The sequence below is a fragment of the Solea solea genome, chromosome 3 (assembly GCF_958295425.1).
Source record: "Solea solea chromosome 3, fSolSol10.1, whole genome shotgun sequence".
NCBI lineage: Eukaryota > Metazoa > Chordata > Actinopteri > Pleuronectiformes > Soleidae > Solea > Solea solea.
The window spans coordinates 32674492-32693298 of record NC_081136.1 but is presented as its reverse complement, the minus strand read 5'-3'; the positions used below and the strand labels follow the sequence as shown (position 1 = coordinate 32693298).

The 18807-nt window shown below is 41.1% G+C and overlaps 1 protein-coding gene across 2 annotated transcripts in view; it reads left to right on the top strand.

Annotated features, from left to right (window-relative positions):
* The window catches only part of chchd3a (coiled-coil-helix-coiled-coil-helix domain containing 3a), a 65538-nt gene that overhangs the window by 19659 nt on the left and 27072 nt on the right, over window positions 1-18807 (top strand). For both annotated transcript variants that reach the window (XM_058626101.1, XM_058626102.1), the window contains one exon: window positions 103-283. In XM_058626101.1, the coding sequence (XP_058482084.1) occupies window positions 103-283 (181 nt within the window). The remainder of the gene's footprint in view (window positions 1-102; window positions 284-18807) is intronic.

Genomic DNA, 18807 nt, shown 5'->3' with positions numbered 1-18807 from the left:
GTAGTGTACGCTGCAATCCTGTTTTTACACACTTCTATAACTTCTGTTATATCTCTTTGAAATGAGGTGGAAAACATGTATTGATTGTGTAAATGATTGCAGGTTGGAGAAGGAGAAGGCCCGGGCAGCAAAACAGGCCAGCACTGACGCGCAGTCCCTCGTCCAGAATGAAGTCTCCAAGATCCTGTCTGTGGAGCGCGCCTTTGCTCAGGAGAACCTTCAGCAGGCCGTCATACGGGAGAGGATCGCCACTGAGGACGAGAAGCTCCGTGCTCAGCTCTTTGTAAGTCCATGTATGACTGCGGCTGTGTGAACCCTTATTTATCATTTGAACAGTTTCCTATCATTTAGATTCAAACACAGTACTGTAGCTTTTGATACATGTTAATTTGGCATTTGGGTGAGACCAATATGTCTTGAATAAACCTGGTCCTTTTACTTTATTCAAATAATTGTTTTTGAATGGCCACGACGACATTGCCCTTACATAGAAAACTATAATATCAGACGGATGTTTAACCTTATACCTGCAGGCCCATTGACGTGTGCCATCTTCATAGGATCAAAGGTCACATTTTACATTTGCACATTCCGATTCAATTGCACACAGAGGTGAACCTATTTGCTGTAATCGACAAGTCATGCCTGGAAAAAGTGACAAATGTCAGAGCGATGAGTGTGGGAGCGGTGATTCCTGCAACTGGCTTGCCACGGGAATACACACACACACACACACACACACACACACACACACCTTATCTACAGAACACAAACTCAGTTTAGAACAGTTCATTTTAATCAACACATAGCGTGTAAACGTCTCTTCACTATCGCCTCGTCTTAAATGTGTTTGATATTTGTCTGTCTGTTTATCCTGCCGTGTTATGAAAGCTACCTTTATTTTGGGTGGCCTGCGTCTTTATTTTCTGTAAATTGCCCTTGTAAACATTGTCAGATGAGCATTTCTTACCGCACGCACGCACGCACGCACGCACGCACGCACGCACGCACGCACACACACACGCACACACACACACACACACGGGGGCGGGCACGTTGTTTTCATAAAAAAACCAAAACAAAACACATTTTCCCTGGAGTGTGGCTGCTGTTTACAAACCTATGCTATTGATTATATAGCTCATTTCACATGCTCATCGCCATAATAGAAAAATGAATCATTTTGAAGTGAGAGAGGGAGAAAGAGAGAGAGCAAAGGGAAGGGAAGAGAGAGGGGGAGAAAGAGAGACACGAGTGTTGACGGGATTTCACACCGCAGGACAAGTATATGAGTGATCCCTCATTTGGAACGGCAATCAAATCAAAAGGAAAAAGAAAAAAAAACGCACTGAGGTAGGAAGACACATGATGTGATGTGTTTTCCCCTTCAGCGTCTATGAAGAAAAATGTGTCAGTCACAGGTTTTTCCGTTATTTAATTTTGTTTTTCTTAAGGGAAGCAACAGGACGAATGAGGGGAGAAAGGGCACAAATGTAAACTGGCAGTGGCGGCGGTGGGTCTTAACTGAACTAAACTCACAGAAGAGACTCCTCATGCATGTCATTGCCTGCATCTTCCTGAAGTACAAATTCTCCCTACTTAAGATAATTTTTCCTCCTCTACTCTGAAGCTTGTGCTTGTAGCCCACGGGCTGACCTCAGGACATTAGCAGACTTTGAAACTACAGTTAACAAGCTCTGCGGTGGCTCTGCATTTTGTATGAGTCATGCAGCCTTTTTGTCTGTTACTTATACTATTTAATTCAGTCTTTTGTGTCTCGTCTCCATCCAGTTTGTCTTCACTTTCTTAAAGAATGCATATTGCAGCAAAGGAGTCACTGTCAGAGGGTTGTGCTGCTGTTTAAGAAGTGCGCGCGCGCGTGTGCGTGGGTGGGTGTGCACGTATGATAATTTCCTCCGTTTGAGCATTCTTTTGGAGTACTGGAGTTTTAATGGAATCCGACAGGTTATCAGTGGAGGCACAGTGCCGCTTTTACCACTCTTGTAATTGTCAAGTCAGACGCTCTACGACAGCCGCTGTTCTTTTCAACTGGAAATAGAGGGTTTTTTTTGGCGTCTTTTTTAAAAAAAACCAAAAAAAACCAAAACAGCTTCTCTCCCAGGGCATCTCCCACCCATTGTCATTTCACTCTGTGTTTGTCAAACTCCAGGATTGTTCGCTACCCGCAGACTTTACTTCATTTCCTGAAAGAAAGAAAAAAAAGACCAACTTCTGAGATATTCAACTTCAGCTATGTACGTACGAGTATTCACATGTTTTCACATGATGTACATTTATTAACCCCTCTCTTCAAATACAAAACCCCCTTTTCTTAGCCAATAAATTAAATTTACATTGTCTTAAAGCCTGTAAGGAGCAGTAATTGGAAGGTGAAATTGGTTCTGATTGCTCGGCTAAGTCAATAAGTTGATCGTGAGTGAGCTCCGGGGAGAGATTGTGGTTTGCTGTACTAAGCACATAATCTGGTGGCTGATAAAGCTTTCAGAGGTGATTTGTTCAGACCTTTTTCCTCGTCAACCTGTTAACACCTCGCGCATTATCCTATATGCTGCACTGTTATGCCCTTGAGCTAAGTATCAGGTCATTACGCTGTGACTTTGTCTCAGATTATTAGACTTAGTCTCATTGTCGTTGCTCTGACTCGTACACGATATTTAGCTTGTTGATTAAATCTCAACTCAATCTTTAGCGTAGCATTTTGCCCCCCCCGAAAAGCTGCCTTTTTGAAATGACTGAAACAAGTACAAGTGTTTATAACACTGGTTTTATTTCAGCCACTGGCAGTTTTAGTGTGAAATTACATTGTTTTATTATGTTTTGTGAAAAAGTGAAGGAGTCAGGAGAGCAGCGACTACGGGTAAACAGTCACATCTGTGCACTATCAATCTGCTTCTTTTTCTTTTTCTTCGGGTTTAATATAGACGGAATAAACAAGCAGAAAAGAGGGCGTCTTTACCTTTTACAATGTTACTACACGGTTGAATCTGGGACTTTTATCTCGGCCTTAAATTACTCTCTTTTCAAATGTTATCATTAAAAATGCATAATTATTGGGGTGAAACCTGAACCAATATGTTGATTTATAGCAAATGATAACAGTTCCATTTACATGACATTATTGCTTCATTGAATTCATCTCATCCTATTGTTTTTTGTTTGTTTTTTTTTAAATTTAACATGACCCGAGCGCACGTTTGTTTCCACTGAAAAAACATTAGTCTATGGCTGCTGTAGTTCTTGTGTTATTTGCCTGTCGCAATATTGATTTGTCCCCCTCATTAAGATACAGGTCACGGTGAGCAGCAGCCCCCCCCCTCTCCCATACATTCCCTCCTCTACTTCACACACAATGAAAGTGATGCTGTGAGCAGTTATGCCTCCCCACGCTCCCCTATAATGACCATAACCTTCACAACCACAGCGACGCCAATTACAGTGACACCCATTCTGCAGAATAGCCCCAAGTCACGGGGTTAGACCAGAGTTCGGTATCGTTAAGATTTCATTGATTTAGACGCCATGGCTCTTATTATGTCTCGGTTCAGTCCAAATAAAACTAACTTAATAGAAAGCTCAAATGAACTCACCTTTTAATTATGTTAGTTGCAATTACTATTAATGGTAATTTGTCATAAATTAAATTATATACAACTAAGAAAATAAAGAGGAATTAAATCATTTTCTCTCCTGTCAAGCCCAAGTTACACGTGTTTATGTTCTTTGTGCTCATCTTCATTTGCCTTCTATTAGTCTGACTATTGTATCTACTCTTTACCGGCTGCTTGCCAACCTCTAAATTAAGCCAGTAGTACGTTCACGCCAAGTGTTTTTCACATCTATTCTTAGTTTTAACAGTTATATGCATCTTATTATTTATAATTGCACTGTGCTAAGTGAAGCCAGAGCTGTATTGATGGTTCGTACTAGAGAGCGACTCCTGGCTGAATTGTACCGTTCAAACCTGACCGAGCCCGAGAGAATATTGACTGAATCCGGCACACGTCCGAGCTTGACCTGAACCCAGTAAGCTATTTTATATTTGATTATCAACTGTTTACACCGTATCTTCAGTAAAGCAGCATTTGAATCCGCCCCATGTTTTACTAAAACAACTTAAAATCACCACGTCAATTGACAAACCCGAACATCCATGCAGGAATCATGTTTTGCCCTGCGACAGACCTCTATTGGATGATACCAGCTGTCAATCACAGGTGTCCACTCACATGTGCCATACTTTATCATCTACTTTCCTTAAAATGGGAACATTATTGACAGCATTTTCTATCGAAGAAGACCCAAAAGTGGCAATTGAGATGGTTAAATTCATAAGAAACAATCTGAAAACAAATCCGACTTCCTTTCCAACCAAATTCTTTTTGGCAGCCAGTAGAGATGCCCCCTGCTGGCTGTATTTCAACTTCCTCTTTGGTGTCAGGAGGAACCTGGAAGACTCCAATTTTTATACATGGTCTATGGTCCTCCTTCCATGGTTATAGTGGGACTGCTTGCCATTCAGGCTTTTCCAACAGCAGTCACTCCCCCTTATGTCAGGCTGAAGGGCAGTGGCCAGCCAGCAAGTGTACCAGTAATTGAAACTTCACTGCAGTGTAGACAGGCACAGCTTTGTGTTGTCATTGTCGTCGTCGTCGTTATTGTTGTTGTGATCCTGGGGTTCTGTTGTCTGAGGGTAACGTGTTCAATGTCAGTGTTCACACATGTTCTGCCACTCAGGGGGAACCGCAGGAAAGGAAAGTGAAACACACCTGTGCACAATGGGTGGTCGTTTTGCCTTTTTGTGTTCCTTTCTTTTTAGAAATTGCAATATTTAAAGTTAAATTAACAGAGAGTTGTGTTCTTCAGCTTTCATTTCCCCCCTCCTTTATGCTGATTAGGTCTGCTTGTTCTGAGAGGATAATTTCCTGAATTACAGCAGCCATAAATAAAAAGCTTGTCAAATTCAGGTTTATTTATCGCTTGTGTGATAAAACTGTGCATCTTTTAATGTCAAGATTCTTGACGAGTATGTTTTATTGAGCAGTCAGGACTCACTGCCGGTGGCTTTATGTGGTCAAAGTGGCTTAATTTAGTGGACGCTTTTGAGTTATTACACTCAAATAAACCCTTAATTAGATAGCAGATCAATTAGTGCAATAGATTCACAATGGCATCAATTAGGAAGACAAAGATAAATGCCGTCTCTTTTTGAGCTGTACAAATATAATCTTGTCCATATGCGCTAACAAATGAGGAGTTTTGACAAAGATATACGAGCACATCGCATGAACGAGTCATGCAACTCTGTTATTCACACTCTGCATCCATCTGTCAGGACCCACATCTGTGTTTTAATGAAATCATAGACTTCCGCCATCCTCTCTTTTGATTTTCAGCAACACTGCTCCCTGCGGAGCCAAACTGGTCCAGTGGCCAATCAATCACTGGCCACAGCGTCTCACCTAGACACAGGCTCTAACCCTGAGGCAGACTTTTCAATCAAACACAGAGTCATCAATCTTTCCCTTGCTCCAAACAGTGGTCTGGGTGGGTTCTACCTGGCGGCAATGGTTTTGTCCACTGTTGTCAAACTGGTCTAAAACACTCGGATCTTACACTTACTTTTTAAACATGAGATCTTCAATGTACAGTATGCAATTTTTGCTGCAAAACAATAACAAAGATCTAGTTTGAGGACAAGGAGGAGCGCTGTGGGATCATGAGCTTTGGCTCAATTACGTATTAAGTGACCGATCCTCTTTTTCCCAAAGTTGCTTTCATTTCAGCTTCTTTTTAAATTTAGTATGTCAAACAACAATTAGGTTGATAAAAATTGTGACACAGACCAACTGGCTCCCTCTCCCTACCTCACTCTCTCTCCACTCACTGCTGTGAGAGAGTGATGAGATACCTCACTACAGCTGCGGAATTACAGCTCCACCGAACGGGACATCAATGGCTTTTTTCTGTTGCATGTGTCACAACACAACGCACCCTGCACCAGTTTCAGAGTTGAAGCACTGAAGTGTTTTGTTCCCTATTTCTACTAAGTTTTTTCATCAAGGCTATTATCATGAAATATTTGCAGGACCAGTGGATCCTCGCTTTACACAGAGGAGGAAGCATTTAGAGCCTTCAAAAGTGTGGTATTTATACTAAACTTTAAAGCCAATTTACAGAAAAGTAGCAGCAGATAACATCATGAGTGAAAGGATCTGTTCTCTTCTAAAAATGGAATGCTCTGGATTTAAAAAAAAATGTTTTGGCTAATTAAAGTACACTACTCAAAGTTAGAGTTGAATATTATATCTTAAACATTGTGGGTAATGGAACATTTGCAACAATCTCCACAGATAAGGATGTTGGGACCAGTGATGGTCCCTAGTTGGTCTTAAAAGGTTTTGCTTTAAAAAGAGAATTGCATTTAATCTGCTTTGAGGAGCAGAAAACTGAGTTATACAGAAATGGTTTCTATTGGATTAATATGATGTGATGTTTATACAGATAGTGTGGAAAAGGTAATAAAAACACACATATAACCTAATACTTTCCGCTTGCACTACAAATTTACAGACACAATGACCATTAAACGGAGTTAACAATTTAACCTCACAAATGAAGAATTATATGAAATATTCCAGTACTTGTGTACAGCGCTTTGTTAGTCCATGTAGTTGTCAGTGTCTCACTTATGTTCACCGTCACAAAAGCAGAGGGGAAAACAGTCATTTTGTTGCTTGTTCTGTCTCCATCTTTATCGCTTTCTCTTACAATTAAACACGCTCACACACACACACACAGCCACGCAAATACCAGCCACTAATGTGCTGTACCATGCCTCTCTGCTTTCATTGCATAAGTATAATGCAGCATACGAGGATGTTTGTTTGCTCCCTATATACACACACACACATACAGACAAAAACACCATGTCCATCCTGTCACAGCTCCCAAAGAAAATCACTTCCTACTCCCTCTGTTAACTGGCTTGAAAATGGCTTTGGCTAAAGCTTAACATTTTTAATGCAACAAGCCCTAAACGCCTCTGCTCACCATGGCACTCATCTCCTACCTCCCTGCTGCCCCTCAAAAAACTGCAGTCTCCAGCATATATTTAGTCTTTTTTTGGGGTGGGTGGGTGGGTGGAATCTTGTATACTTCAGTTGTGCATGGTTGCATTTTAGATACAGATGACTGGACCTGGCTGATAATGGGCTGACAATTTAATTTCCAAGGTATTAAAGGAGACTTGCTGGGTTTTGAATTGGTGCCTGTTGGTGGTATTTATTTAAAAAAAGAAAAGATTTTTTTTTCCCCTTTTATAAATTATTACATTTCTCTTTGCATCACAGAATATAAGGAAGATTGGGGGGAAGAAAAGGTCCTCATTTCTTTTACTTTCTTGAATGAGATAAAGGGAGTTTGTGGTACATTCTGATTTACATATATTTTGGATTTGCTCAGCAAGCCAAGGACAAATTGCATCCTATCTCTGCCTACAGTTCCCTGAGCTGTTGTAAGAGTAACCCCTGCAGGGCTTGATGTAACTGGATTCAGGAGAGCTGTCTGTGTGTTTGATTAATATGGATTTAAAAGTGATTTTTCTTGTGCTTTCGCCCTGCGGTTGGATTAACACCGGGGTTAGGGTGATGTGGCAAAAATCACAGGGTGGATTTAGACCCCAAGATGAGGCGTAATACTTGGCAGCTTGTCTGAAGCGGAATTAAATAGTTCCTCTAGTTTGTTTTTAAGAGCACAATTTTTCAATGTTGGACAATTTGTAGGGCACACACTGGCATCCCATTGGCAGTCAGCCGCGTCTTGGCCTGTTTCCTGTCAGATATTTAATTGCTTCCAGCCACTTGAAAACTCTTTACTCAGGTATTACGCTGTTTAAAAAAAAAAGTAATGACTTTGAGATTTTAATTATATCAGCCACTGTGGCCATATTATTTCCCTAACAAGGTGTTAAACACGTAGGAAATGGCATTTCCAAAATAAAACGATTGGAGTCCAGATGAGCATTGTCGCTCAATGTCAGAAGTTCAGCTGCGTCCTTACTAAAAGCCTCAGAACATTGACTCATTCCTCTTCAGTTGTTTGCTTGTTTTTTTTACTAACGAGAAACAACAAGAACATAGATTTGTTTTATTAGACTGACGATGACGTGAAGTGAAAGTAGGTTACTGCATCGCCATTTCTAAACATCTGAAATATCCTGACTGAAGTGCAGCTCCAGAGTTATCAAATGAAAATGCTGGGGTTACATGAATGACAAGTGTGCCCAGAGCGGTAGTTGTGTTTTTAAACTGAATAGAATTGATGTAGCCTAAAGTAAAAACACAAAAATCAGCTGTTTATCTTGCTTGTCCATGCTTAACATTTTCTGAAAGTTCCTTTTTGACATGTGAAAAACTTTTAGATATAGAGGCATGTTTTGTATCTGTGTGATTGTCTGCTTTGCTCCATAGTTTGATTCGATGTTTGTGTCCTGTAAGAGGTCAACTTAAATGAGCCGATACTCCGTCTGCTCCACTGCCTTTTCAAATCTTTCCCACTGACAGTGCACTGTTCAAAGCTGTATGTATTTTTTTCCCTCTATCTTTCTTCCTGTCCTCTGTCTTATTGTAATTCTCCTTTTGTCCTGGAAGATGTTGATTAAATTTTCCTTTACATATTGGTGGCCATACCTCACCGTGGCCAGGTTGTGGTGCCCACACACTGGGGCAGCGTTGGAGTTAGACGGGAAGGTGGGCTGTAATTGGCAGGGCCTGTGGTTGCCACTCTGTGCCGGGCCCTCACCCTGAAAGCTAATTGGCACCGTGAGCTCCCAGTGCTTCAGGCCGGGATACGCTAGCACTTGGATTGATGGATGGATACTAGTGTCATGGAAGTGTCTTTCTGACAAGAGAGAGTTTGTACAGTCAATTCACTGCCTGAGCTTCCCTGGTCTGTGTATGTATGTATGTACTGTATGTATCCGTCCTCATTTGTTGTTTACATTTTCGATAGCTTGACTTGAATTTTCATATTGTGCTGATGTGTTTAATTTTTTTCACCTTTGACTGAGCAAGGCATCAATTTGACTTGTGTAAACAAGTAATTATCCAGTACGTTACATACCTGAAATTGATCCCCCACCCCCACTTCCAGCCAAGCAATGAAAAATTCAAACTTTGACTAAAAAGTTAAAACGTGCACATGTCCATCATTTTGAACACTGGTTGTCTGAGTATGTTTGCAACTTTTTTGAGAGGTTTAAACAGATTTTGGAATTGGTTTAAGTCTTAATAATTAAAACAAATCTGATTTTCAGCTTCTTAAATGTGAATAATTTCTGGTTCCCATCCTTCATTTAACAGAGAAATCATTTAAAATGCACTTTCTGGACAAAACAAGACATTTGAGAATATCATCATTTTGAGATTTGTGGGGAAAAAAAGTCAACATTTTTTAACATTTTCTGACATTTTAGGTACCAAACAACAAATTAATAATCAACAAATGAACTGATTATGAAAATGATCATTTGTTGTAGCCCTAGTGTTTAATACTTTTCTGTTATTGCTGTATATTGATGTTGATACCCTGTTACTGGCATCGAGGTTAGATGTTGTGGCTGTATGTCTATGAATTCGACCCATTGAATATTGGGTTTACCAAAGTTCTTTAATTTAAAAGAAAAATCACTTTTAAAATTCACTGGTAAAACTTTAAAACGGTGTTGTTATTGGTCTTTGCAGCCTGTAGTTTAACTGAGAATGTATTTCTATTTAATGCAATCTTTTAGGTATAGTAGCTGACACTACATTCTGTACTGTAAGTGCAGTCTTGAGTCAATTTTGTTGCAGTATTGAATGTGTGTATGTGTGTGTGTGGGTCAGTATCGGTAATATGTCGGGTGTGCAATATGACAGGTATTTTCTTTCTCTGCACTCGTCCCTTTGCCATTTCTTTGTCTTACTGTGTGTTTTCCCTGTTGCGTCTGACAGGAGATTGGTATTAATGAGGTTCTGTGGAAGGGAACAGTCGCCTCAGCTGAGAGGGAGAGAGAATTTGATGGAGCAATTGGAAAACTTAAACATTATAGAGGGAACAAAGTTCAGAAGGCTGTGAACGGCAGAAAAACTGGATGGGAGCGAGAGAGGAGAGAGAAACGTATGTTCAGCGAAGGAGAGGCTCGAAATAATGATTTAGAAAAAGCCATTTTTCAAACAACGTTAGAAACTGCAAAGTCAATAACAGAACTTAAAACTCTATTAAGAGTAAGTTTAAACAAAAATCAAATAACCTGAGAGGAATTGCAACAGCCTTGCACTATTTGTTAGCAGGCATTTTTCGAGAAATGTGGTTCAACATGGATTTAAAAAGAAAGCGCACAAGTCAGACAAGAAATACAACCTGGATCACAAAAAATGCATGCTAATGCCCAACAGGGCCTTTAGAGGTGACCCTGAGTCTGCTGACATGGACTTGACAGACAGACGCTGGAGATGGACACTGGCCCCCTTCCAGCTTCAGCGGGTCTTTGGAAGACCACCTGCTGCTCGTGGAATGAATATGTATTGATACCCAGCATGAGCACACATGATCTGAGAAACGTACCGTGTGCTTTCAAATTCCCACAAAGATTCAGTCGCTTACACATGCACGTGGCCACTCTAAAAACTGATTCAGGGAGCAATTCACATGCTGTTGTTGGTGCCTGGGTACAAGCCGGTCAGGCACATACAGCTCGAGATGTCCAAGTTCAATGTCAGCAACATATTCCAACCTTGTCCCTTTTGCTCGCTGCATGTCCTCTCTCATTGTCCTCTCGTCTACGTTTCTCTCTGCTATAAGTTGTTCCTGATTCACCACCTCTCATTTTGTTTCCCCCCCGGGACATCTGTTGTCCAAAGCCAATATGCCTCTCTCTTCTCCGTGTCATTCACCGTGTCCTTTGCCGTCAAGTAAAGGACATTTTCCTTTTTTGTCTGACTGAATTCATACCAGAATCCTCCACAGCCGTTTGGATCTGCCACCTTATTTTTCCCTGTATGATAATTTCTGTCTTTTGAATAGGAATGTAGTCAGGAATTGAGTATAAATAAACAACTAAATCAAAGCCCCAAATGCAAATCCGCACAGCAAAATTGATAAGAATCTCTCATCAAATCACCAAAAGACATATGTTTCAATGTTGTGCATAATTTGAGTGTTAGTCTCTCACTGGTTTATTCCTCTTGATCTTCTTTCTTATCAGTACATGTGTATTTACAAGATTGTCTTCACGTTACTGCTGCCTGTGGCTTGGCTACACTCCTCTTCCTGACTTCATGGTCTTCAGTATTTCTCGCTTTCTCTATGTGCATCAGAGCATCTTCTCCCTCCTTTGCATCCACAGTTTCTTTGTCCTTATGTTCCTATTGTTCTCCTGGCATGCCCCCTGTCTCCGTCTTGGCTGAGACTTCCTCCATACATGCCCCCCATGTCTCGGTAATGAACCCACAGCTCTTCATCTCTCTTTCTTCTTCCCTCTGTGTGTTGGACATGACAGATGACTGGGGACCTCCAGAGGTTTTCTCCCCAGGGCTTGCGATAAAGGCAGCTCCAACCGCAAGATGATCAATCAATCAGTTTACACCGCGGGTGCCTGATCAGCCAATTAATCAATCCCTGGGCCAGCAGATGTTGTTGCTGTCCCTCAGTGAAGGTGCTGGCAGTGGAGTGGTGGATGTGGTGTCTTCAACAAAAGCTTAGGGGCTTGAAATGCTTGGAGAGTAGTTAGGAAAGTGATTTTTCATGTTTTTGCCAGCATTTTAACCTTTGCGGGCTCACTTGTCCCATTTCTTTTCCCGGGAGGTTTTTTTTTTTTTTTGGATGAGCTTTCCCCATGTTATTCCTAAGGCAACACATTCATAGTTTTCTTAGATAAGCTTGTGAATTTTGGAAACCTCACTACCTATTTGTAAACTTGGGGTGTAAGAAAATATTGATGCTTCACTTGATAGTGTAGGGATTCTTTGAAGTGCTGTATTGATACTGTCTATCGGTGTTCAAGTCTACTACTGCTAGTTGGCAGTAGACTTTCGGCCATTTGACTATATATATATATATATATATATATATATATATATATATGTATACTTAGACCTTTTCACAGTGGATATTTTTCGACATGAAATAGTATCCCAACATATCTCACTATATCGTATTATTGCCCCTATCGTATTCTCGGATATTATTTGCTAACACTCGGCCTCAATAATTCTCCTTGCCTGAAAATGAATTAGTGTCTGTGAAATGTTTAACAAATTGGTGAGCACTGCAAAAGAGATGTAAATGTGTGTGTGGGTTGACGTACCCTGTGTCAGCATCATTAAGGCCAGCTGGTTAAGATCGAGCCCCCTCTTGACCCCTGTTCCCCACTCCGTGAGCTGCAGACTCTACACTGACACGTCTTTTCAATGTCTCCTTGACCAGCCAGTTAAGACACAACCACAAGACACCCACTCTCTCTACCTACACCTCATGGCCTTTGGCCATCATCTCAGCCCCTTGGTCTGTGTCCTGAGCTGGTCAGCCCTTTGACCCAGCAGGTCATTGATCATTGCTCACTGTGCTAAGAGATCCCCAGGGAGTGTAATTTGGTCTGCAGCCTGTGGCAATGTTTCCAAATGTATCCAAGTGTGTTGTTAGAACTTGTCTGGATATGTGTCTGTCTTGCTAAAGAAGAAGAAGTGTCACTGCTTATACCACATTCCAAATCAGAGCTCAATGTTAATGAGACACTGTCTTTATTGCGTCCATTGCCTGCACCTAAATTCTCAAGAAAATCATGCTTTCACAGGAGTGATGTATCTGCTGCAGATACAAAAACCTGGATGACTGAGAACCTTCATGGACAAGAGCTTGCTATGTTTAAACATGCTGGCCATTTTGTCACATTTTATTTTGTGGAACCCTTGCGCCAAAAGCATTTGAACATCATCCTTAAATGAACTCTAGATGTATGAAGTATTATTTGGAAAACAGTATCATGGGACAATGCAGGTAATATACATCGTCTTGGTGGCCAGTTGTACAACAACTCAAGTTGCAAAACTCTTCATAACTATAAACTGTTATCCTCCACATGATTGATACTTTCCTGCTTCCTTCAAAAGAGGCGGTTGAGCATTTATAACAACTTTTGCCCTGAGTCATAATTGGGGGATAAGGAGTAATAAGTAGTTCATTCAAACACACCTGGCCTTTACAAACAGGACACAGATATATTGCTTTTTCACAGCCTTGGCATATTTTGTATAGAAATGTATCAAACATTTCTGACAAAACAAAGGTTAATTTTAACAAATGAATACCCAAATGTAATGGTAGTGTGGGCAGATGAAGTAAAAGCTAATTTATAAATGACAGACCATTTAAATTTCAAACTATAGTCCTTCACTTGTAAAAAATTATTATAAACAACTATTTTTGAATTCAGTACTTCCAACAGTTTTGAACTCAGTAATTCAGTGCTTGAAAAACAGAATTTCAATGCTGGATTAGTTGTATGTGAAAAAGTGCTCACATTGTGTTTCTTCTTTAGTGTTATCAGTCAAGGTTAAGGCCATTAACTGACCACACTCTATCTGGCATGATTACATCGCACATAACCCATGAAGACTAATACGTTGCCTTGTACCTAAGTGTTATTGCCGCTCTGTAAAACCCCCTTAATGCTAATTAACCAGCCAAAGTGAATGGTTTCCATTGGAGTTTTACAGCCACTGCTACCAGGACTTATGTTTTATTAGTGACTCTTAGGATAATGCGTAGTGCTGCCAGTAAGTTCTGTGTAACCGATATCATTTTACACTCCATCACTTACATCTGATCTGCCAGTGATAGCTTTTATAGATAGAGTTGCAATGGTCTTAAAGGCAGTTTACAGGATGTGCCAAGATCTTAAGAAAGCATGTGTAGCTGAAACTGAGTTTTAAGGGTGTGTGTAAGGTTCGTCTTCTCTGGCTACAGAACAAAAACCTTTCAGTCTTTCACACTGGCTTGGCTCTGGCTCTGGGTGGTGGAACCTTGGTTCTGTTTAATTGGTGTGAACCAAGGTCACAAAAGGAACTAGAGCCTGAACAGGAACTGTACTGGTTCTTGCTTGTGTGAAAGCACAATATTTCCATCAAAACCTCTCTCCCACCTTCAAGTTCTTCCAAGGTCTGTCAAAATTCTCATTTCAATTGTCTTGTCATCCATATTCCATCCACACATTGACCCAGCACTCTCTCTCTCGTCCATTTATCTTTACCCCGCGAACATCGCCTCCCTTCTCTCAATCCATCTCCAACCCTCCCACGAGCCACCTACACCCCGTCATGCCAATTAACACCAGAGCGTGGTCACATTGTGCTGCCCTTTGACCTCACCTCCCGGTCTGTCAGAGCACACAGGACCCGAGACCTGCGGCTTCAGTCTTAGTTTGTCAGAGGACCCTGTCGCGCGCTGGTCTGTGATAGATGGACCCACGGTGAGCAGCTCTGACCCGTTGAGCTGCAGCTCTCGTATGGACGGACAGAACGGCGTGTGGGAGCATTGATTATGATGCTGCTTGTGACAGGGGGGTGAATCAGGGCTGAGCTGACGGTGGCAGAGGGAAGACAAAAGAGGCCAAGGTTATGGATGAGGGGCTGTTAGTTAATGTGATGAGATCTGATTTGTGCTCCATCAATCATGACACCTCGCAAGATTGTTTTCATCTCGCATGATTTAAAAGCATGTAGGGATCATACAGTGTAACAGTGAGTCACCTCATTATTTTACAATACAGAGGTCTCCATCATTGAGGCGTGAAATGAAAAATGTAAAATATATTGCATTGCTACAGTAATAGCCAAATTCTGAATCTTTTAAGTAATAGGACACGTGGTGGTTGGCTACTAGAAACTAGTTTTTATAGACTCTCATGTATTGAATCGTCATAAGAAAATCCGATTGTTTAAGATGATGGTTCTCAGTTGAAAGGTCAGGACCTCCAGATGTGGTTGTGGGACATAGCTGAGAGGATGATAAATGGTTAAAGGAATCAAAACCTTATTTCCTCCAAGCAGATTCTCTCAGGCTTTTCTCCAGCACTGTAATTTCCCTTTTAAAGTTAATAAACCAAAATAATTTAAGGAAAATTACTTAAGTGAGACTGCTCACACTTCATAGATGTATTTATCTTTTGATGATGGACGTGGACCCACAAGTTTAAGGGCACCCCTCTCAAAAGGGCAGAAGACGTCTGGTTTTATATTATTAAGTGTGAAGCTCATAGCAACTACCCCTCCAAAGTAAGTGACGTAAATAGCATTTTCTGCTAAGATGCTCGTAGTGGTGGAATGACATCATCCATCTATGTTTTTCTAAACTATCACAAATACATTTTCGTGTGATGTGAGAACACTTCGTGTGATGTGAGAACACTATGGAAACAAATTGTTTTTGTGATAAACATTGTGGCTCATTGTCATAGTTACAGCTGTGTAAACATGACATAATTATGAACAATATTCTTTATATATGTACATAGCTAGATACAGACACATGCAGTTGCTGTAGTCGAGAATCGTTTTATTTAAATCCTTTAAAGTGTTACAGTGTTGGAGAACTCAGGTGTGTAAAAATAGTGCATGGGAGCAGAGTGGGAACATATGTTGGGGAGGCCTGACACAGCAAACTCCACCTGTTTCATCCCTCTTCATCCTCCTCCTCCTCCTCCGCCCTCACTCCCAGCTCAAACTGCGACATTCAGCTAATTAAAAAAACATGGCTGTCCTTAATTATTCAGCGTCTAGCTAATTGATATTCACAATGGCATTCACCTCGCCTAAACGATCCGTTTAATCTGACCACCACTGTCTCACTCTCAGCCGGCTGTCACCCTCGGCTCTTTTGCTACTGTACTTACTAATAGACCGGGGGGGAGATGGATACAGGAAGGGAAATGTAAGAGTTCACTGTTGATGTTAATTTGGTTTCTGGGGCTACAAATGGCAGCATTTGGGAATGTATTGTTGGAGCCATTATTTGTAATTTTTACTGGGGTGTTTTTACCCCCCCTTTTTCTTCAAGGATTACTGCACGGGAAAATTAGACGTTGCGAGAGGCTGAATTAGAATTACCCAATCAGCCTAAATGAATAAATTACACCATCCTTTGGACTTACAAAGTTTTGAAATTGCTGACTCGTTTGGGATGTACCCTCCCTCTCATCTGATTTCAGCTGGGATTGATTGGATGTTGTCCATTTTCACCTTTCCTCTATTTATTTCATCCTTTCCTGTCTTAACTTTGATCATTGTCTCTCTAACTTTTGAAGTTAAAGAGTCACTTGGCCCAGGCTTTTTTTTTTGTCCTAACAGCCACGTCTCCATTTTTGACACCTCCAATGATAAATCACCTTTTATTGTCCACCCCTCTTTGTCTCTTATCTCTATGTTCTTTCCTCACTCAAGTTCACTTTCATTTTCCTTTCTAATTCTGCCCTTCTCTTTTTCTCCATCTCCCCCCCCACTCTTATCCCAGCTCTCCTCCTCTATCCGCGACCGCCTCTTCATTAGGGGAACAAAAGGCCTCCGGTCGGTGGTGAAGTCTGTCCCATTGTTTGGCCTTTAGTATGATTAGATTATCTCTAAAGTCTTCTGAATGGGGTTAATCAATCGGAAGTAATCCTGACATGTGTGTCTGGGCCTGTGTGTGTGTGTCGTGGAGGGCCGACCTGCATGCATGGAAATTGAACACATGCACCGATGCGTGGATGTGTACACACAGGCGCACACACACAAAGTGAGCAAAAAAAGGGAGAAAATCCCTGGGCACACATTTCTGTCACAACCTTTCGTCTTTTAATGACCCCTTTAGTCCCGCCTTTAGCATGCATTCATCTCTCCACCCGCTCTCTGTGGGTGCAGCTGCTCGGGCCGGTGTGAGTTTGTGTGTGAAATGACGTGTGCCTTTCACAACAGTGTCTGAGCCGTTGTTTATGTCTTGACGCCTCAAATGCGCATCTTTTGTCTTTCTCTACAAAACTAAACTCTGAAGTCACCACCTGTCGGTGTAACATTGACTTTGGACACACTTGCGACGCTACACAATCCTCTCCTCGGTGTTTCCCTCCGTCTCATCATCCCTTCTTCTCTCCCCCCACTAAATTGAGTTGTTGGTGTGGGACAGTTTTTTGGCACCTCAGCCAGTGTTATCTGTCCTCTCAAAAAACTTAACCACCAATTTGTCTCCTGCTCTGGTTTCAATCTTCAAAATCGATAAAGGTCATGATAGTGCCACTTCTAGTTCTACCTGTAGAGCATACTGTTATGTGTGCACTTTGTGGACAGAACTTTTATTCATGGAAGCTCAGGTTAAAAACTGATGAAGTGGAGGTCTAACACTGACCAGACAGTAGCAGGGTTAGGGTTAGTTCTTAGAAAATTAGGGTTACTTCAAACACCATGATGTAGATGTTTGTCCCCTTATTTGGCTGTGGAGAAGTGGTTGTGTGGTTGTGAGAGTTTTTACCTTGTGTATATATATATACATATATATATATATATGGTAAGCTAAGAACAACCCCCTTGACTTTGAAACGTCCCCCAATCATCTCATGTGAGGACAGCCCTTCAGTGACTTTCCCCTCTACTCAACGATGTGCATTGAGCAGCTCCATCTTATCAAGTGAGTTGAGAAATCAAACACTGATGCTGTCAGTGTTGTAGAGTCTGGAGAGGGAAATACCATTCCCCCCTCCCATCATAGCATGTGTATTTTTCATAGTCGGTCTTGGCGTCTTATAAAGCCTTGCGGAAATCTGCACGACTGCTTTGTATTGGACAGCAGTAGCCCATCTGCTTCAAGGTTTTGTCATGTTGGGCGATTAGAGATGGTCCTCTGCTTAACCTTGGTTGCGAGGAGTTATTTGTTACTTGTGCCTTCCTCTTATCTTGAACCAGTCCGGCCATTCTCCTCTGACCTATCTCGCCTAGAGAACTGCCACTTACTACATTTTTTTCTTTCTTTTTTGGACCATTCTCTGTAGACCCAAAGTCACTTAAATCACCTTTCTTCCTAATTCTGATTCTTGAACTTCAGCAGGTCTTTTTGACCATGTCTTGGCTGAGTATACACTATATACATGTGTACATAATAAAGTGGCATGTGAGTGTACTATACGTGTGTTGTGTCACTGGTGTGTGTGTGTGTGTGTATATAAGCCAGTGAATCAGGAGATGATTTCAGTATTCATGCAGAATACTGTAGCAGCCGCTCACCTGAAGCATCTAAATACCAAACCTTTCCATATGCCACTTTGAAGAAGTTCATGATGAATCTGTGCTTTTTGTTTATACTTCTTCCCTTTTTTCTTTCAACACTCGTGTTATGTAGGAGATTAGATTGAAGGTAAGTCTAGAAACCTCTACCCTTACTAAGAATCTCTCTCGTTCCCGCACGGTTTCTGCATCGTAGAGTCAAGGATTTCTTCTCCCTTTCAGCTCCTTTGACATCTTACATTTCTTCTTTCCAGCAGGTATTTCACCTGCTCCATATTTTGATGATCCTTTTTTTTTTTTACAACTCTCTTGCTCCAAATGCTTTGTAGAATTATAAATGAGAAATGAGATGACAGGTTCGGCTTGTTTCTGAAGATGTACAGGCCTCGACTTTGCAAGCTTTTCAGCCTAAAATAGATGTGTGTGGATTGTAAAATGTATTCGTAAAGGAGTGAGTTTCAAAGCACTTAACATATATTTTCCAATCAATGTTGAAACAAATGTA